Raw genomic sequence first — 22,291 nt, 5'->3', positions numbered from 1 at the left:
AAAGGATTTGGGGAAATCAAATTAACAGGTAAGAAATTACCAATGTTAATAAAATATACTGGTTGTGTGATGGAGAGGTGACCCCTTTCGACAAAAATCTCTACAGAATGGGATAACCACACATTTATTTTCTTATTACAGTTTCATATAAAAGCTTAGCACAGAGTGATTATGACTAAATACTAGTTCTGTGCCTTTTGTATTAATTCACTGTTTTGTTTTATACACTTTTTGCTGTAATTATGACTGCTGTTTCTCTTTGCTCACTAATATATGGAAGTGGTCTAATAGTTACAGTGGTGATGCCTGGTTACTGATAATTTTCCTGTCAATATATACTACACATCTCCTACTTAATGGTATGTTAATTATACTGCAGACTGACACATTATCCAAATTACAGATTACCTATTTTAGTTATAACTAAGTAAATCTCCTTTTGTAATGAACAGGCATTTCTCTCCCATTTACATTTGCCTTATAATGAACATTTCTTCATAGACTGAAAGTTATTCTCATCATGACAACAAATATATACTTTATTCAATAGAAAAGGCTAAGGCATGCTGACTCACTCTGTTCCCTTGAGTTCATCTACATTTAAAATGTCAGCTGTTCTGGATAGCCTATCATATTTTGTCCCATGTTATTTTTCTAGGGTTCAGGTGTCAATTTATATATTTGCATTAAAAAAGACACCAAAGCCTATGTAAGACAAAACACATGAAAGTGAATCCGGTTGGTTGTCCCTTGTGCCAAATTCTGCATGTTGCTGGAACTGCCTCCTTTCGAGGTGCTGAGCACACTGAGGTCCTGTTGACTTCAGTGCAAAGTCACTTTTATGATGTAGAATTCAATTGGTTTTAATATAAAATATCAATGCAACAGAGTAACAGAACACCACACCATCCAATTCTGCATATCATAATACAATCTTTGCCTGTTAAATACAGCCTGCAATATATACATTTGCTATCCTGCTAATGCATGCATCTACAAGTCAAGGAACAGCTGAATAAAATGAGCTTATGTTATGTTATATCTAAGCTATGTAACTTTACTGCCAAGTCAGCTCCCTCTTGGGGTCTGTGGCCAATCACTGGGTGCTAGTGAACTAGTGAACTTGAGCTGTGGGGCAGCTGCTGGATGGGGATTCCCTTTTTCTGTTAGTGCAATGACCCAGGAGGTTTCCCTTGCTACTCATAAGAAAAAAATAATATTGGCAAATTGTGTACTTGCAGCGGAGTCCTGGTTCATTCCAAATGGCCCCCATGAATTTGTATCACATCGTATTTCATAAGCAGATCAAAAGGACTATGAATGTTATTTGTAAAATGACAATACAACTGTTGATAATACACAGTAAATAAGGCATTTCCCTAATTTGCCAAAGAATTGACACCAGTACAGTAAATTATATGATGTGACAGTCATGTTTTTCCCCATGCCCATTTGGTATTCGTATCTGAGTGCGCATTTTAGTTCCTCTAACATTTTTGGAGATGTCAGAGGTTACATGCTGCTGGGTTTTAGGTTTTTATGTTTGGGGTTTTTTTCTGTTTTTTTTCCTAAAGTAGTGTAAGTGCATGGAACAGTTTTTGGTAGCACACTAAAATGTGATGAAAATGCTAGTAGATACGGTAGTATGCAAAATTTATAGGAGGAAATGTATGCAAACAGATGGTAGAAGTGGCTATATGATTTCCCCATCACCATGTTTGAATTACTTCTAGACTGTGTATATCCTGATAATAAGATGGATTACAGTATAGATACCAAGATGTTTTGTTTTTTTATTTTGAAAGGCCTACAGTATGCAGCCTTTCTCCCGGACAACAGCAAAAAACAAGGTGAACAACTTTTGCACTATGTGGTCTTAAATTCTGTTATATTTTCTGTTATTTTCTGCTACATTTCTCTTTCATTAGGATAGTTTAGATTACTGCATCTTATTTTTAGAGTTATTTTATTTATCACACCATCATCATCCTTATCAATTCCAGATCTGAATTTAGCCAACACTGTACTTAGAGTTTCATTTTGTTTTCTCTGTGGCAGCTGGAAGTGGTTACTCACGTGTTAAACTTCAAGATGTGTAGTTGCAATGGTGGCCCTTTAATCAGTCATTTTCGTAGTGGGTGGTGACACCTGGTGGTAAACTTTATAAATGCAGAGTTAGCTATGTTTGTTCTTGGCTCTATTTTAAGAACTTGTACCTGTTGTGACAAGAACATTGGCCATCAGACTTTATTTAAATAACTCTAGTTTCCTGCAAGGGAAATATGTTGGGGGCCAGAATCTGCTTCCATTCACTGCCATACAAAACAACTGAAGAAAATGAGGTTTCACTGCTGTTAGAGGAGAATTTATTTGTGTAACTTGACTGTTGAAGCCAATAGTGTATTTTTCACAAGGGACATTTTGCCTTTTATTTATTTGTTTTTAAAATAATGACTATTGTGCATAAAATGATTTTTATTTTATATATACATGCACCTTATGTACTTCAATTAACTGAAAATACCTTCTATGAAAAGGACAAAAAGTACAGAGAGATTTGTTTTTAAAACTCTATAGTGTGAATGCTACGGTCTGCCGCTGTTTTATTTAAGGTCATACATAATTTTTGGCTTGGCCATATCCTTTTTCTTCCCAGCAAGTGTATTTGACCATGGTCATAAAACCTTGCATTCAACTGGCAGTATATTTCCACATAAATGGCACATCTAGAATGTACTAAAATAGTTAGTTCTTTCAATAATCATTACAAAATTGTGAACTACCTAATCCTGTGGTAAAGTACCTTCCCATGAGTAGCCACAACAAATGGACTTGAGTCATCTTGATTTTTATTTAGGAAAATGTTTGATCAAAAGCTAATTCTCTCTCTTCTTTAGCTGGTCTTCCTGCTATGGATGAAGTTTTGCAAAGTTACATAAAGAGGAATAGTATTATAGGAAATGGAAAATGTACCCAAATTGATGTTTCATTTTGATAGCTCTTTGTTAGTGTAGTAGCAAATCAAATACTCTGAAGTGTATTGCTATTATACTTTGCTCGGAGGGGCTTGGTAAAGTGAGTGTACTGTATGTAGACATCATTGCAAAATCTAATTTATCAGAGCTGAGATCCACAAATTTTGAAAATTAGATCCAGTGAGTAAAAAAGACAAAACTCTTATTACATCCTGAGCTACAGGTATGGACAACATATTAATATTTTCATCCCCAAGGTTCTGAGTTCAAAGAGAATTTGATGAAGGTTAATAAAACTATTTTCCTGTTATTTTGGCATTAATACTATGTGTTCTCGGGTGTAGGAGACCTGGGTTTGGTTCCAAGGGTGTTTTCTATTCAGTTGGGTCATGGAGACAATACAGTTATTCTTCAGGGACAAGGAAATGATAACTGCCACTTGCTGTATAAACATCTCCTACTCAGCAACAGTGGAAAGGCTGTGTTGGAGGAGGTCACTCACAATCAAGGAATAAAGTGACAGTAGTTCCCAGGCATGGAGAAATGAAGTGAGGATTCTCAGGACTCTGGACCAGCCTTGGTCGGACTAGATGTGGTGAGAACATCTTTTCCAACAGTTTATGGACACTACTAGCACCACCTCCACAAGATGAGGGTAAAAATCATTTGGTCAGAATTAATCAGAGTAATTCTTTCAAAGAAATGAAAATCAATTGAAAAGTGCAGTGTTTGCTATTGAAAGGAATCAGAGTGATATCTGAGCTTTGGAAGTTATTTTCTGTTCTAAGTATAGGGAAACTGTGCATTTCAGATAACATTGGCAAATGTAATCATTTAATGGGGACCACTAGAAATTCTGTCTATATTTTAGTGTGGTAGACTCCTGGGGCTAAATTCTGGCTCCGGTCACATACATGCTCCTCTCATTGACGTCAGTGAGGATTACACACATGTATCAGAGGTCAGAATTTGGCAGTTGAGGCTACATTTTCAAGAAAAATGTATCAAAACAAATCTGTGTATCAGTAGAATCACATTTTTGTCTTCCAGGCAGTACTCCAGGAATAATCCTAGTAATGTCCAGCACTGCAGATAAAACTTTTTTCTTTCTGAATTGTATGGCGCGTCAGAAATTTTTGTTTAACTAATAGGTTCATCATTTTATTTATGCTTTGTAATTCACACTTTAGAACTGAAAACTTGTCATTTCTAATAGTGTAGAAGACTGTTAGGCACCACACTTTAGTAATTTATGTTAGAAAATACACCACATCTTTGGAAAGGGAAAAGAGAACACTGATCTGCAATTTGTTAAGGTCCAGTGCTAATCACAAATGTGTGTTTGGGTAGTCTAACAATTAAGTATCTGAAATAAAAGGTTAATAGGTTATATCATACAAGACTAGAATAAAAAAAATATTTTATTGTGGAGATTTTTAATGTATAGTTTGGGACATAGCTCATATTTGGGTTTGTGTTACTAACCAGACATTAAAAGAAATAAAGGCTAGTATTCATATTATGTTTAAGTTATAGTGTGTTACATTAATAAAGTTCTTTTAGTATATAGGTTTTTATTCTTGGCTTTTAAACACAAATGAGGTACAGTACACTTCTTTAAATGTTTATAATGTCTAACTGCTGCTGGACTTTAAGAAGTATCAATTTTGTTCTTAGTTGCTGCAGATAATGACAATATCATACCAAATTATTTTGTATTTTTTGTAGGACTGGGAAACAGAAAATCATGACTGGTATTGTTTTGAATGCCATTTGCCTGGAGAGGTGTTGATATGTGACCTGTGTTTTCGTGTGTATCATTCCAAGTGTTTGTCTGATGAGTTCAGGCTTAGAGACAGCAGTAGTCACTGGCAGTGCCCAGTTTGCAGGGTGAGTACCTATGAGCTTTAATGTGCTGCTTAGAGGGTTGATATTCATTAATAGTTTCATTAAGGTGGCACAGATGGTCTGGCCAGGTTAATGGATTAAGTATTGCCTATCGAAACAATGATACATACATAGCATACCTGTACAAAGATTCCAAAATACTGTGCATATAGATGACTACTTTTTTGAAGATCCTTTGAAGGAAGTTTATATAACACTTAGACAAATATAATGCTTCCTCACTATAAGCCTTTCTGGTATTTCTGAATGCTACTGTGGTTTTCAGCGCTAAGAAGTTAATTCATTCTGTGTAAGCATCTTGCTGTGAAGTATTTAATCCATGCACTTCCTACAAACTCCTTATAGGAAGATTTCACTGTATTTAGACAAAACTTCTATATCTTCCATACTACCCCCTTTGTGCCCATTAAATATTTTGAATTGCACCCTGTCCACTTTTATCAGATCCTGAGGTAGCTTCTGCTATTGTTGATAAATGATCTGTGGGAAGAGGGAATGGAAATGAAAACTATATCTTTTGGTAAAGACTAAATGGAATAGTCAGGTAGGTATTTAGGTAGCTTTCATAATTCTATATTTTCCCCATTAACTTTTATTTATTTATATGAATGCATAGAGTATACTGTGTTGGAGTGTATGTAGAAAAGTGTGTATGTATGAGTGTAATGTGAGATTGCAGTGTATTATGGAAATGAGCATATAAAATACTGTTCAAGATGCTATTTATTTTATTGATGGTCATTTTAATTTTAGTGTATTTTTCTAAACCATAATGTGAATGTTTGCAGTTTAGTAATCATGTTATTAAGGCTTTTACTCTATTGGAATAAAATTATACATTATAAAAATCAGAGACATACTAGGGCAGCTTTCAAAAATATGGGATGAAATCCTGGCCCTATTGAAGTCAGTGAGAGTGTTCCCATTGGCTTCAGTAGGGCCAGGATTTCACCCATAGCCTCTACATATTACTTTTCTTTTCAAGGTTTTGTCCTTTTGAGCATGGTGGGAGGAGAGTAGTTTTTATGTGCACTACAGGAATGGGCAGGGACGTTGTCTACATGCCATTAGGCAAAACTAAACAGCCAAATCATGCTATTGTTCATTGGCACCTGGCCTTTAATTAGCCAGCTGCATCCCCTTACCGTTAGTATTCCTGCATACGCTCAGGGAGTGGGGCATAGGGCACATTCTGAGCCTTAATTAAGTGGGGGGAAAACTACATCTGAATTCTTAAAAGAGGAACTACTGGTGCAGAAAGCATTCAACACTACTATTTGCTCTGTGGCATTGGGATTCTGAAAGCAAGATTAGATTCCCTAGATGTAGGTTTTGAACCAGATCTTGTACAGCGAGCCAACCCAGAGATGGTCTCTGCTGCCAGAGATGTGGGTGCCCACTCTCTTTATGCTGCAGAGAAGCTGTTGGAGGCCACATAGTTATTAGGGTTGCTTCTTTTAAAAGTCAAGCACATTTCTCTTACTTGTGACTTGACAGTCATCCAGATGCTAATTGTAAAAAGCAACACCTTCTGATTCATTGAGTCAGGGCAGACTGAAAGCTACAGGCTTCTGGAAGTGTAAGGTAACCAAGTCAGCACAAATAAGGGAGTGAAATGGAAAGAAAGAAAGCGGGAGGGAAAGATGAGTAAGAGTAATAAAAAATAAAAGCATGTTAATACTTTCCATATGAACATACAGAGTGTATCCCAAAAATGACACCTGTGTGGCATTTGCCTGTAGAGGACAATATATTCTGCTTTACTTAGCATTTAATTTCACCACTCAGGGGAATGCAACCTAGAGCAATCCTACAATCCTTGGAATTTTTAAATAGATCTTATAAATCACTGTTGATGCACATAACAAACACACACATAACTCACAGATGCAGTTAAAATTAGATATGCTGGACCAAATCCCAAACTCCGCTCCAGACTGAGGTTGTTTTAAGTTACAACTGGGGACCAGGAGAGTACAATGACTTAAAGCCATTTTCTTCTCCCTCTCATCTGCTGTGATATGACCATAGTCGCATCAGAGGATCTTGTTCACTATCCAATGTATATAAATAGATGGAGCAGCTAGTTTTGAGGTAAATTTTACTTTCATCCTAGAATCTTGAATTCCATTAGTTTAAGCTGATGATTTTAAACAAACTTTTACCTTGAAGAAAATATTTTGAAACTCATCCTCTCTTCCATGAGTGATGTGCACTTGTGCGTACTGGTCCATTTTTTATTTCCTTGAGAACACATTTATTGGCCTTTGTGATTCATTCATTTTCTGACCCTAAAACCTTGCAGCTCACTCACAGGCCACAGGTGACTATCAGGCTCTTTCACAAAAGACTTCTATTTTGTAATGTGAATACCACTTCCTCCCCTCAACAGCACTGCTTGCTGGCTTTCTGCTTAACCAGACTTGCTTCCCACCCATCTCAGTTCTGCAGCAGTGGACTAGTGGGTCCTCTGGAGGCAAGAGGGAGATTTGAATTGCTGTCCAGTCCCACACACCTGGCCACAGGTTTGGGAGCTGTTCTGTATTTTACGGCCATCTCCAGCAGGTGACTCTCTATTCTAATTTTATTTTAAAAGAGACAGAGAGAGAGCATCCTCAAAATCATAATAGTTTAGAGTGTCTTGGTTGATGTCCAAAGGACATAACAGAGCTTAACTCTCTTGTGAAAGGGCAGAGGAATTTACTTTGCATTGTCAGCAGTAAATGTATACATTCAAGAAAAATATTAGCTGGGACAAAAAATATGCGTGTCTAATACTATTTCACTCTAATGCCAGTGCACAGAATCTTTCACATCCAAGGATCTCACAGCTCTTTAGAAAGGAGAAGGGAAAGTGTGTTTTGAAACAGAATATATTGGAGAAATAATCTAAGAACACTTCATTCTTATTAAAAGGTTTCCCATGTAATGCTGCCCAGGTCACCGAGTCTTTGGACTGTTCATCACATGGTTGCTGGATGTGTTACTTCAGTCCCCTGATGCAGCTTTATTTTGCCCACCTGCTTGCTCCAGCAACATTTTACAAAGGACACTGTCAAGGATTGTTCATAATTTTAAAATATTTTTCCCTCCACAATGTTTATTACAGTTCTTTGGAAGCTTGGCTCTGAAATTTGTTTTCCTTCCATTGAGTGCTGAGCTTCTGGCTCTTCTGTTTTTAAAGGACCAGTGTGAATATTTGGGGTAATATTGCATAGCTTTCAGCACTGGTAAGAGGATACAGAGTTAGGCATAGGTTCAAATCCAATCCAGGTTGGTAGTGACTAGAAATTGTCACTGACCGCTGACGAATCGTTGCTTTATGTTGGTGCTCTCAGCCCAGTTTCTGGTAGATAGGTAACAACAGAGAAACGCTATCAAATGGGTGTGAAGATCAGATAGTCTTTCACCTGTATCAAAATGGTCCCTCCAGGACATGATAAAGGCAGATTGGTGAGTCAGTGGGGGGGACATGGGAAGATTGCAGTAGTGTTGCTTCCTGTTGGGTGGATAAAAGAAAGAATTTCATTTTCCACTGCTGTTAATTTGGCACCTATTAGGGGAACTAAAAAAGAAAATAATACCAGAAAAAGTACTGAATCATTTGTTTTGGAAAAACTGATGCATGCAAAGATTTGCATGGACTTCATAAATAGAAATAAAAACAGGTCAACTTTTGAGTGTTACCAACTGTGATCATGTCCATTTAAGATTTTCTTAAGAAACGAAAAGAAGATGAACAGGAGTACTTGTGGCACCTTAGAGACTAACAAATTTATCAGAGCATAAGCTTTCGTGGGCTACAGCCCACTAAGGCAGGATGATTCAAGGCAGTAAGTAACTTGTCCCATTTTCACACCCACACACCCACCCCGGGGCGAGATTTGGCTTCATCTAGATCCTAGTGCATTCTTGTTCAGCTCATCATTATAATTTGTATCTTTCATCCAAGGGCTTTCAAACAATTACGACTTGCAGCCACTCAATGAGGTAGGTAAGCATCTTTATACAGGGGTAATGAGCACAGAGAGGTTAAGATACTGAAAACTACCGTGATCTATATTCTGTATATTCTAGTGCTCAGTAGTGTGAAGCAGTTCATGGAATATATAGAAAGATTGTCCCCATTGTTAACAATCTACCCATAACATAGTATGTTGAGTAGAGGAGCACACACAGTACAGAGGTTTAGAGGGACAGAAGGATGAGGATTACAACAGTACAATGATTCAGTTGTTCAGGTTTGATTTGTGCAGATTATGGTGGTCACTCAAGATATTTTGTTTAATATAAAATAAGAAAGATGAAGAGCCAAAGTGGAAAATATTATTGTTTCATTTATTGTGAGCATCATGGAAGAGAAGAGTTCTCATGAGTTTAAAAGGTAACTGCCTGGCTGACAGGATATGGAAGGCATTCTCTATGTAGGGGTTGGAATGATTGGACAAGTGGAGCATGAAGGCAACACAATTGGAGAGGACACTGGGTAAGTATAATTAAGGCTATGGTTTAGTCACAGGTATTTTTAGTAAAAGTCATGGACAGGTCACAGGCAGTAAACAAAAATTCACGGCCCATGACCTGTTCCTGACTCATACTATATACCCCTGACTAAATCTTGGGAGGGGGAGGGGGGCAGCCTGGGGGTGCCACGGATGCTGCTGGGGGGGACAGGTGGCAGCACGTGGCCTGAGATCCCCAGTGGGGGTGGGAGGGCTGGCAGGCTCCCTATCCGGCTCCTCATAGCTCCCTGGAAGCAGCGACATGTCCCTCCCTCAGCTCCTAGCTCCACGCACTGTCCCCGCCCCAAGCACCAGCTCCGCAGCTCTGATTGGCTGGGAACCGCGGCTAATGGGAGCTGTAGGGGCAGTGCCTGCGGGCGGAGACAGGACAGCATACAGAGCTAGGAGCTGAGAGGGAAGGACATGTCGCCGCTTCCGGGGAGCACCCCCCCAAGGTAAGCGCTGCCCAGAGCTCTTACCCCCTCCTGCGCCCCAGACCTGAGCCCCCTCCCACACACACCCAAATTCCTACTGCTGCTGGGGGCAGGGAGGAGGGCGGTGTCCCGAAACTGCCCCAGCAGTGGCCAGCCACACCAGCTGCTACAGAAGTCACAGTGGTCCCAGAAAGTCACGGAATCCAGGACCTCCGTGACATACTCTCAGCCTTAAGTGTAATACAGAGTTCAGGGACTTGCCAAATCAGTGACAGAACTGGAAAGAGATCTCAGGAGCCCTGACTCCCTGCCCCCTGCCATGTGTGCCCTATTCACATCAGATCTTAAACTTCACTCCAAAGGGTCCCAAAGCATTTTACAAATATAAACTGATTTACAGATTAAAGAGCAGCATTTTCGAAACACTCAAGTCCCATGTTTAAAAGTGACTTATAACTCATGGACACACAAGCAAGGAGCCAGGCTAGAACCTTGGTCCTTTATCTCCCAAAGCACATGCATCTTCTGCATGAGACCTCCTGTACTACAGTCTTCCCACATACATATATATGCAGTATATACATACACACTAACAAGCTAACTCTTTACAGTCTGATGGGATCACAAGGCAAGGTGGCATGGCAGCAAAATAACTTCATAAATTGGCACGACGGAGGGCCTGATCCAACTCCAAATGAAGCCAGTGTAGGGATTCCCCCTGGACTTCAGGTTAGAGTTGGATCAGGCCATGATAAACTCCTCTTGAGAAGCTTGGTACTTAAACAGAAGGTCTGTTGCCAGGCAGGGAAGGTTCGCACTAGCGGAGGTGTGGGAAGGCTTATAGAGTGTACTTCCTCACTGCTCTTCCAAATTCAAAAGTACACAAATTCATATTGTTTTCTCACCCCCAAAAAATGAGAGATTAAAAGAGCGCTTGGTCTGATTCTCATTTACACTGAGACCCCTTTATACTGTGTTGTCTATGTGAAAGGGTCCTTAAAGTGGATGTGATTATAATTTACTCCTATTCCTTTGCGCTGCCAAAGCAATGTAATTGAGTTTCAGTATGACTGAGAATCAGGCCCCAGATCTAACATTATCCATCCTCTTGCTTTAAGTAGCTTGAGTTGGACTACTCTAAAAATATTTTGAGTATTTAGAAGTACTAATTTTGCATGTTTGCGTAAGAATATGTAATAGCTTTTTTAAATGATAGGAAGACTTTCAAAAAAAGAATAAGAGTACTCGTGGCACCTTAGAGACTAACAAGTTTATTTGAGCATAAGCATAAGCTTTCAGTGACATCTTTTCCCAACATGGCTTCCAAACTGAGCATGAGCAGCAAATATCTGATGAAGGAAAAATCTTTGTAGAAAAGTAAAAGAAAAGTCTTGATTAGAATTTAGTTTATTAAAGAGGTGATTGGAAGTTGTACAGCCAGAAGACTAAGCCGACGGTAAAAAAGCCATTTTGCTGGTTCCTTGGCTTTCATTACTTAAAATCTCAAAAGTAATGAATTTTAGACATCAAAACTGTAAATAACATTTTTCCTAAAATAAACCAGTGTAGGGAATTGGGGAGAAGTGGACAGATCCTGGCCAAATTGGCTAATTAATTATGGTACTGTAGTTTTCATCACCACTTGTGATTAACAGCAAAGCCAGATATCTGTCTTTTAATAAAGGCTTAGGTATCAGACTACAACCCATTTATCTTATATATTCTCTTTACAAATCTGTCCTGCAGACCAACGCATGAAAAAATATTCATATTAATTTGGGGATTTTTCTGCAGATGATGAAATCAAGACTATGTCAGGAAGGGAAATATAGAGAGAGACTGGGCTAGGCAAGTGAATTTTATTGTGTCCTAATGAGTTTCAGTCTATTCAAAGGCTGTGTCATTAGAAGCACACATTGCACTCTATTGCTTATTTAAAACCTTAAAATGACATCAGCTAGTCCACAGTTATCTTTTAATGCTCATTTAGGTTTCCATGGAGTAGAACTGTTATGTTTTATGTAAGACAGCAATTGAGATGCATTTAAACAGATTGGGTGGTCTCATAGCAGGTAAAATTGAACATGGAGATATGTACGGTAATGCAAATTGACAAAATAAATGCAGTTGAGCTCTAAAGATGAAATTCACCTCCATACAGAGGCTAGAAAAAGGCCTATGCACCACTTAAGTTCTGAACATAGGGCTTAGGTATGACATGAGTGCTAGACTAGCCTTGGGCTGGCCCTCTGCACAGTGGTGAATTTCATCCCATGTCTGCAGTCTTGTGTGAGGAAAAAGGCTTAAGTGTTGATATAGCTAGCACAATGAAGATGTATGTTTAGTATGTAGTAGCAATTAAAACTTTAGTATTTAGGCTGGTGAGATGTATTATAAAGATGTGAGCCCAATTCTCTAAGGATATCCATCTGGTTAAACAATGGTATGCATGCTTTCATCTGGAGTACTGTAGCCAACTTTGGTTCCTTCGCTTTAAGAAAGATATAGTGGACATTGTATAAGTCCTGAGAAGAGCAGGTTATGCACTTGCCATAATAGAAAAGCCTATAGTTGGCTGACAATACATTTCAGAAGGAGTAAAGGCAAAATGAGACTCAAATACTATCCATTTATTAACCTTAAAGTGCAAGGGTGTTGGCCTTAAAAAGTAAATATGTAAAAATGGTGCCGATCTGCTCCCTTGGTGTATTCAGAGTCATCCCTTAATACTCCAGTGAGAGAAATACGATTTTATAAAGTTTTCCCGTTAGCTTTTGCAGAGCCAGCTTAGCTAAGAAGGTGTGAATTGGATTCTGTTCCTTTTTGTGCATCACAAAGAGTATTATTTGCTAAGGGCTTGTCTACACTGGCAGTTAACAGTGCTGCAACTTTCTTGCTCGGGGGTGTGAAAAAACACACCCGTGAGCACAGCAAGTTTCAGTGCTGTAAAGTGCCTGTCTAAACCGTGCCCCAGCTCTGGCGTTGGTAGCTACGCCCCTCATTGAGGTGGTTTTCTTAGAGCGCTGGGTTTTTTTAGTGCACCGCAACCGCACAAGGCGCGTTAAAGCGCTGCCAGTGTAGACTAGCCCTAAGTTCCAATCAGTTGCACCTTTGCAAACCTTATTAAAGACCATGCTTTGCACAGGTGTCATAATTTGAAGACCTGGAGGTTACAGAGATGTAACTCTGAGCCTAATTTAGTCTTTAAAATCTTCATAGTGGTGACAATGAAATGCATGAGAAGGTAAGAACTCAACCTAACACTCAGTCACCAGGCTGAGTATTCAAGGCTGGGAGGTAGGGAAAAACAAAATCAAAAAAATCCTTTTTGCTTGTGAAGTGATCATATGGAAATCACTGAGTGATAATAAACATGGAACCCCACATTGCTGCTTTTGCAGTCTCTTTTCAGCACAGAACTGCACTTTAAATGTGGAAGACCTACAGGAGGCCGGGAAAAGAGCAAAGAGGAGCTATCACTTTACTCATAGTTGTAGTGACAATACTATACTTTAATTCATGCTAAACAGCTTCTGCTTGCCTAGTAAGCATATCATTTGCAGCTGTTACGGGCTTCTTTTTTTTTTCTTTTTTTTTTTAAAGCTTTCTTCCTGTCTTTCGGTAGCTAGATAGTAATACCTTGCTGATAAGTTGACCATTAAATAATATGTTGTAATTTTATGCTGATCCTAGCCTTTCTTCATTACTTCATTTTATTAAGGCAAAGTAATTCTTTACTTTTTTGTGTGAGAGCATTTGAGGAGGCATTAAGAACACACTAAATGGAAATTAAGCACCTAGTTCTTCTGTAACTGAAGTCCTCAGCAAAATACATAATTCGTGTATCACTATGATGCTTTGACTGTTACTCTTGTGCATTAGCAGTACCAATTTTGAAGAAGAGATTTTCCTTAACTAATTGTATGATTTAATCTGAGGCAAATGTACCTTTTTAAAATCTTTGTACTGCAGAGGGTTGCTGGTGTGGTTTTTTTAAGTCAGATTTTTAAAAAATAGTTGACTGGGTTTTTTTTTTTAAACAGAGCATTAAGAAGAAAAACACAAGCAAGCAAGAGATGAGCACATACCTGCGATTCATTGTCTCTCGTATGAAGGAGCGGGTGAGTCTGAAAGAATGACACTTTTCCAAGGCGGTGGTTTGCATCGAGAGGGTAGTAGAGAGTCGGGAAATGTTTCTGATGTCCCCTTTTTAAATATGTTGTATTCAATTAGGGGCATATTATGGTCACCCCATGCATAAGTGTGCAAGAGAGCAGGGGACACAAAGAGCCATTCCTTCTTACACATCCTCTGTGGAATGGTTTCTGTTTCAACATGTACGGCCCATGGCCCAGTATACAGATTATTCATATTTCTGGCTGGAATAGCCTGTGCAAGGACCCCACACCTCCAGTGGAATGGACTCTCTTCAGATATTACAGAGACACAAAATCAAGGTGAAACACTTCTTTCCCTTTCTCCACCTCTGGCATGCGATTGTATGGCTCCCTGTTCCTTATATGAAGTACTTAAATTAATGTAAAGTGAAATAATTCTTTTTCACATACTGTCTCTTGGTCCTTTCAGGCTATCGATCTAAACAAGAAGGGGAAGGACAACAAGCACCCAATGTATAGGAGGCTGGTGCACTCAGCTGTTGATGTTCCTACTATACAAGAGGTACAGTCACATGCTTTCTGATTTCCTAAGCGAAATTTTGTTCTGTCTTTAAAAGTGAGGCCAGAACGTTATGAACCAAAGTACTAATCCTTGTTATTTAATTCTTTCCATGCTCATTTCTGCTATGGCTTCTGTCATAAGCATAATAGCCAAACATTTCAAACTTGGGTGACTAAAGCTAGGCACCCAAATCCTTTTAGCACCTAAAAATGTGCCTGATTTCCAGAGGCACAGAGCACCCTCAGTTCCAGCTGATTTTAAGGGGAGATATGGGTGTTCAGCACCTCTGAAAAATCAGGCTATTTATTTAGTTGCCTAAAGATGGATTTGGGTGCCTAAAGTTAGGCATCTAAGTTTGAAAATAGGGCTAATAAGTAAAATGGCAAATGAAACAAATCATAAGAACATATTTGACCAAATAGTCCATTTTTTTCTTGTCAAAGCAGTTACAGACATCTGCTTTCCAAACATCATGATGATTCATAAAATGCCAAACATTTTGGTTGATCACAAAAAGCAGGAATGACTTGAACCACCTTTTATGTTAATTTCTTCTAAAATTAAAATACTGGTTAATATATAATCTTTTCTTTGTAAGGTGATTATGTTCATGACTTATTAAATCAAAGGAGTTGGGGGCTTCCCTTATAAGGATTAATATCTTACTGAATATTGCATCTAAAATTATATGATATGTTGTGCTACTTATTGATATTTTTATTTATTTTTTTAATTGTAGATTTGGGGGTTCTTGATTTTCAGTATTATAAAATAGAATTTAGTGTTGCTTGAAACATGAAATCACACATGCACTAACATTTTTTGGTGAAACTACCACCAGTTGCACTCCTCCAGAGGTGGAAGTTGCCAGAGTAGGCAGTTTGGGCATTTTAGCACCATGTGATCTAGATTTGCTCAGAGCAGGTTTGGTTGATGCTGGCAAAAATCCCAGAAATTGACAGAATTTTGTCTACGCTAGAATTCTCATAAGTGCTATCACCAGGGCAGTGCAACTGACAGTCGCACAGATAAGAATGTTTTACTAGTGTGGAGAAGGCCATAGCATGCTCAGCTTGGGCAGAACTAGAAAAATGCACAGTGTGACTCAGTGCAAACCTCTGTTATGGTTTAAAGTTATGGGCTTTGAAAGTTAATCCTTTGAGAAAACGGTGGCTGCAACATGAGGCCCTTAGAAAAGTATATGGGAGCTCAACACTGAATTGATATGAAGATGAAATTCTGGATTGAAACTGGATTGAAAGATGCAAAGCACTGTCCCACAGGGAGCAAATCTTTGAGCAAATGCTATTGGCTAGAGTTTATTCTGTTACACACCATGGGAGTGAATGGGATTACTCCAGATTTACTTGTTATAACTGAGAAAAATTCCCCTCCTTTAATTAAGTTAATTTTAAAGCACCTCTTGGTACCTGAGAACTGGACAAGTACTGCACCTACTGAAATATGGACAGGTAGGATGCCACAGACTAATCCTGGAAGTGTTATAAGTACATTTGTGAGCCATGGCAATATCAATAACTCACCTTGTCTGCCTAATACATATTATTGTATGAGCTTGTGTGCATAATATGAACAAGTCACTCTGCCAGTAGTTTTCATAGTTCTATATTTTGCTTTGTGTAGAAAGTAAATGAAGGAAAATACAGGAGTTATGAGGAGTTCAAAGCAGATGCTCAGCTGCTTCTACACAACACAGTGATTTTCTATGGAGGTAGAGTATTACATTTAATATTTTTCCCATTAATTTGATTCAGGAAATAGATCTCAGTGTCTTTACTCTTAGGAAACTGACCACTTTGGATGAGACTTGGGGACCAGCTAATTAAGAGAGGATGAGGCCACCTTGAGAGTCTGTGGCTACTAGAAGAGCGGGCTGTGTTAGTACTCATTTCTACAGTGGGACCCAGCCTCCCTCATTTCCCCTAAACCTGGTACTGCCTTCTCTGCAGCTGGCCTTCTCAATGGGAGCACCTCTACCCCCTTACCAATCTATTCCTGCTTCAGCCTAGGAAGCTGTAAGGGGAAAACAGTGAAGTCTGAGGAGTGGGATCCCAGAGCAGCTCCATGCTGAATAGCAGGCCAGTTGCTAAGAATATCACCAGGGAGAGCAGTGCTGACTACCTGTTTAGTCTCTGGCTGTTTACAGAACGTATAGAGTCTTCAAATGGCCATAGCTATGGGCGAACTTCTTTTGAAGAAGTTAAGAAAGAATTGCTCCAGAACAAGTCACAAACCAGGTGCAGTGTCAGGGCAAGTATACTTTCCCTTGGTACAGTTTATTGAGGATATATTTGCTGATCCATAGGGTTCTAAGAGTTAAGTCCCAGGTTTGCAAAGGCACCTAACTCCCACTGATTTCAAAGGAAGTTAGGAGCCTAAATACCTTTGAGGATCTGGGCCTAAGAATTCTCAGGGAATTAAGTATTGTGTTTAATACAGGCATCTAGTTTGCAGTCATGGAAAAGTCAAAATATGTTGAGAGAATATCTGATGCAGTGAGACAGTGTAATTGCCCTTATATACATCCATGGTATGCCCACATCTTGAGTACTGCATACGGATGTGGTCCCCTCATCTCAAAAAAGATATACTGGCATTAGAAAAGGTTTAGAAAAGGGCAACTAAAATGATTAGGGGTTTGGAACAGGTCCCATATGAGGAGAGATTAAAGAGGCTAGGACTTTTCAGCTTGGAAAAGAGGAGACTAAGGGAGGATATGATAGAGGAATATAAAATCATGAGTGGTGTGGAGAAAGTGAATAAGGAAGAGTTATTTATTTGTTCCCATAATATAAGAACTAGGGGCCACCAAATGAAATTAATGGGTAGCAGGTTTAAAACAAATAATAGGAAGTTCTTTTTCACTCAGCGCACAGTCAACCTGTGGAACTCCTTGCCTGAGGAAGTTGTGAAGGCTAGCACTATAACAGGGTTTAAAAGAGAACTGGATAAATTCATGGAGGTTAAGTCCATTAATGGCTATTAGCCAGGATGGGTAAGGAATGGTGTCCCTAGCCTCTGTTTGTCAGAGGGTGGAGATGGATGACAGGAGAGAGATCAATAGATCATTACCCATTAGGTTCACTCCCTCTGGGGCACCTGGCATTGGCCACTGTCGGTAGACAGGATACTGGGCTGGATGGACCTTTGATCTGACCCAGTATGACCATTCTTATGTTGTTATGTTATGTTAATTGGAAGTAAAAGCACCACAAGAGGTAGTTTCTAGTATTGACCCATCTCAACTGCATGCTGTAATCCTCTAAGTGACAGTTGTGTTTCTATAAGGATACTGTAGCAAAGAGTGGTGTTTTAGAACAACTGCAGCAGTTGGGCTAGGGCATTCGTGTTTAAAAAAGAAAGTGAAACATCTAGATTGTTAATGGTGGCCCATCCCTCGGTCCACTTCTAAAGATGCTTACTTACCATGTTAGCTAGTTTAAAAGTCCCCAGTAATATTTATGTATACAAATGGATATGATGGGGGTTGTGAGGCAGAGAAATAGAGTTGATGGTTGGAAATGTAATAGGAGAAATTTTAGCTAAGATACTGAATGAGTTTTTTTTAAAGCATATATTTATAGCATGAAAGGCATCGTGACAGCGATTGCAAGTCTTTGAGCAGTGTTCTTATATTGTGGTTATTGATGGTATTTATTTTTAATTTACAGCGGACAGTGAACAAGCTGATATAGCTAGGATGCTTTACAAAGACACATGCCATGAGGTAACTACTATCTACTAAATGAGATGAAAGAAATGATTTGGTACAGATGAAACCATTTGGTTTTAAAATAATGTACTATCGAGTTTCTAAAATGATGATTTCTTTCTTTGTCTAAGTTGCCCCTAAAAGCAAGGAAATAATGTGGAACATTTATTATTAACTTTCCCAAATTAAACTTTTTCACAGTGAATTCCTAATTCCTTTTCCTTTTGTTCTGCATAGCCAGGGTTTTATATCTCTCACACACACAGAACAGCTTTATTGCAATTTGTTATCATATTTCTTTGCTCGCTGAACTACAGTTCTTCATAATTGGGAGGACATGATTAGTCAATGGAAAGGAGAAATCAGGAGTAAAGTTTTAGTTTTCAAATAATATATAAACACATATTTAGACCAGAAATGGTCAGTCTTATCTGATTTAATTCAAACCCAAAGCCAAATTCTGAATGATTTCGAAGATGGACAATTGAAAAATTGAATGGGACAGGAAAGTTGTGTTCAGGACAGCTGACGGTTTGCTCAGCCTTCATAGTCAACTAATTTCAGTGCTTTCAGAGTGTGCTTTAAATATGCTAATTGTCCTTGTGCTGTGTATAATCTTTAAAAATAAATTAAAGTTCCATTAGCATTATTTTTGTAAAAAAGAAAAAATGTTTCTATGTTAAGGCCAAAATTTCTGCCACTCTCAACTTGCCTCTATCTTTATGAATATAACTAACTGATTGCACAAAATTGAACTGATTCCACAAAATTAGCAGGCAGGGTTGAACATTTGACCTTAAAAATCTTACTACTTAAGAGTTAATAGCACTGTCACAAAGAGAATGTCCCAGGGGCTGATTTACTTGTTTTTGTTTTTCAGCTGGATGAACTGCAGCTTTGCAAGAACTGTTTCTATTTGTCAAATGCACGTCCTGACAATTGGTTCTGCTACCCTTGTGTATGTTTCTGACACAGATTTTTATTTACTTGCTTTTTAAAAAATAAATACTTTCAGTTCTGGTGTTATTCATTTCTTGACTATTCTGCTTCAAATAAGCAGAATAAGCTTTTTTCAAATGTACTGTTTAGTCTCTGCACCTCTGATATTTTACACAAGCAAAAACATTAACTGAAATCCAAAGCAATAACAATATGGGAAATAAACTTGGTTATCAGGCAGTTGCATTAGAAATAAGGAGTTTACAGGAATTAAAGCTCTGTTTCTGGATAAAGCTATGAAGACAAATTTAATTTTTGATGTGCTTAGGAATTCTGTGTACATTAGATAGACAAATTCTGAAAAGTGTGTAACTTTCTTAATGTCTTTGATCCAAGCAGTATAGCTAGCATAGGAAGATAAGAATGAAAAATAGCACTAGACATAAAAAGCAACCGTGTTCTTAAGATACTAGGACGGTGTTACACTAAACTTAATATTTGTGGGATGACTGAATGTAATACTTCAACCCCAATAATAAAGAAAACACTTTTTTTTTTTCCAGATACCTAATCATGAGTTGGTTTGGGCCAAAATGAAAGGTTTTGGGTTTTGGCCAGCCAAAGTCATGCAGAAAGAGGACAATCAGGTCGATGTTCGCTTTTTTGGGCATCACCACCAACGGTAATTTATTAACCCCGGGTGCTGCATGCATGCCTCACACAAGTTTACCCCATCCAATCATGTTGTAATATGTTGTAACATGCTGAACTAGTCACCAGCCTAACTTTGCCATAATTATTTCAGAAAGTTCAAAGTCAGGTGTAAGACATCAGAGGCTGATGAGTGATGCATAGAAGATTCCATTTTCAGAATTGCCATAGGGATGTTCTCTACTGTTTAAAGTAAAAAAGCAAATTAATTCCTATGCACATGACTCTTCACCGCCACAGCAGCCTGTAATAAAGACATTGCACACAAACTAGACACACATTAACTGAGATGTATTTTAGGTGCCTGAACTGCTAACTTTCCACATGTTGTTAGCCAACAAGATGCATTTTAGGGATGTAACACATTGCAAAGTGTTTTGGTGTTATTGTTAGCATTGTGCCAACAGTCCCCAGGTGGAGCCCAATTTTCAGAAGTTTGTAATTTCAATGAAATAATCCCTTTCACCTAGGGCTTCAGGGGGTTGGGTTATTCATTTAGGTAACATTTGGCTATGGCTACTTTGTGAGATTATATAAGAAAAGAGAATAGTACAGCCCCCAATTTTGTCCAAGTGCTATTGACGTAGCTGGTGCTGCTCTGCAGAATGGTCACATCAGTGCTGCTTTTACAGCATCAGTGTGTATATGATTGTAGAGGTGAAACAACATTTACATTTTGGCTCATTGTTTCTGAGAAAGTAGTGCATTTCAATGCATCATGAGGGAGGCTGGAGACTTTTATAGCTGTTTTTTTTTCCTAGAAGTGTTTATTTAAGTTGCTTTTTAATTTAACAAGGACTATGTATATTTTCACTTGATTTATCTAGTAAATAATAGAATAGACTATGTCTTAAAACAACTGTCTCCAGCCTCTCCACAAGTGCTTATTATATTACTTCTTAACAAGGAGATTTTCTAGCAAAGATAAATGAATAAGATCTCTTACTTGCATTTAAATCATGGAATGACTTATATTGAAATCATAAGTACCTTAGCAAAAGCTTCATACGTAAGTAGAGAATCATTTCATTTGTAGTTTTGGCACCAGGCTCACACAGCTTCACACAAGTGGTGTGTTCTCCTATTAAGTAGTTCGATGAAAAACACCTGAAACATAAGTATATACTGTAAAGAGGAAAATCTGAATAACTTTAGAGACTAAGGAACCTTTCAGATCTCTAAGTCACTGGCAGAAATCCAGTCCAGAACAGTAGGACAAAAAGTAATTACTGTCCGATGGCTGTTCAGTGATTTATACAAAAGGATCTGGTGTGCTTGATTCAGTTCCAGATAGATAGCTAGATAGATGTCCAAATCACAAAAACCATCCATACAAGAGGCATGAATTTGGCACTCATCTTGAGTTTCAACAAAGAGGCTAAGGACTGAATTTGAATAGAAAGTGCACATGTAGTCGTGGTCTCTCCATGTCCTAATGATGCCCAGCCCCTGTGAAAAACTGGCCACTTTGAGTTAGTTGCATAAATACAGATTTGAAACTTGGACTCTGTTTCCATGGCTGCCAGTTAGCCCAACACTAAATTCATCGGAATATCTCACCCTAAATCTTTTTTAAATGTATATTAACACACTCTTTCTCTTCAGCTTTCTGATTGTGTCTTTAAATGGTCTTTACAAGGGCCTGGATCCCTTCAGAAAACATTCAAGATATCACAGTTAATATCCATCGGTTGCATGTGAAGCGCAGCATGGGCTGGAAAAAAGCATGTGATGAACTGGAACTGCACCAGCGTTTCCTTCGTGATGGGAGATTCTGGAAGTCTAAGAATGAAGATAAAGGTGAGGAGGAGGCAGAATCCAGTATCTCTTCCACCAGCAATGAGCAGGTGAGTACTACTGCAATGGCAAGAACTACTATAATTTATTAAATGACGGAAAGGTGACCTGCAATGGAATTTTTAAAGTTAGTTTTAAGTTATGCCCTGTTTACTTCTTTATGATGAGACGAGAAGGCAGGTTACTTCTTTGATTTTAATACTTTAGAAATACCAGGAATATAAAGTTGTCATCTTCCCAGGTTTTGCTGGGTGACTTCTGGGAAGTCTCAGGAATGTTTATCGGGAACTCTAACACCTTGATTGAATGAGCAAAGGTCCTTAAAGTTAAATAAGTGTTAATGAAAACAAAGAGTTTAAATTGTCCTACTGAAAGTCTCTTCTCCCCACAACGGCTCAGCTTTCATTCTGTTGACTCTTGTGATGTCACCATTTCACTAGTTCTCCAGACATAGGAACATAGACATTGCCGTACTGGAGCAGACCCAAGGTCCATCTTGTCCAGTGTCCTGTTCTTGACATTGACAATATCAGATGCTCCAGAGGAATGTGAAAGAACGTGATACTAAGAACTGCCTACATCCTGGCCTGTAATTATTAGAGATTAATTATA

At 38.5% G+C, this 22,291-nt stretch overlaps 1 protein-coding gene across 15 annotated transcripts in view; it reads left to right on the top strand.

The window, feature by feature from the left end:
* ZMYND11 (zinc finger MYND-type containing 11) overlaps window positions 1-22,291 on the top strand; it is a 160,675-nt gene that overhangs the window by 119,418 nt on the left and 18,966 nt on the right. For 10 of the 15 annotated variants that reach the window (XM_073334522.2, XM_073334517.2, XM_073334514.2 and 7 more), the window contains 9 exons: window positions 1,806-1,850; window positions 4,704-4,865; window positions 13,863-13,940; window positions 14,407-14,499; window positions 16,144-16,231; window positions 18,192-18,247; window positions 19,113-19,190; window positions 19,735-19,853; window positions 21,522-21,729. In XM_073334522.2, coding sequence (XP_073190623.1) covers window positions 1,806-1,850; window positions 4,704-4,865; window positions 13,863-13,940; window positions 14,407-14,499; window positions 16,144-16,231; window positions 18,192-18,247; window positions 19,113-19,190; window positions 19,735-19,853; window positions 21,522-21,729 — 927 coding nt within the window. The remainder of the gene's footprint in view (window positions 1-1,805; window positions 1,851-4,703; window positions 4,866-13,862; window positions 13,941-14,406; window positions 14,500-16,143; window positions 16,232-18,191; window positions 18,248-19,112; window positions 19,191-19,734; window positions 19,854-21,521; window positions 21,730-22,291) is intronic. The other 5 variants (XM_073334519.2, XM_073334515.2, XM_073334516.2 and 2 more) reach the window with 2 other exon arrangements.

This window comes from Lepidochelys kempii, chromosome 2 (genome assembly GCF_965140285.1).
Source record: "Lepidochelys kempii isolate rLepKem1 chromosome 2, rLepKem1.hap1, whole genome shotgun sequence".
Lineage (NCBI taxonomy): Eukaryota > Metazoa > Chordata > Testudines > Cheloniidae > Lepidochelys > Lepidochelys kempii.
The sequence above is the reverse complement of the archived record's forward strand: the minus strand, read 5'-3'. Positions and strand labels throughout refer to the sequence as shown.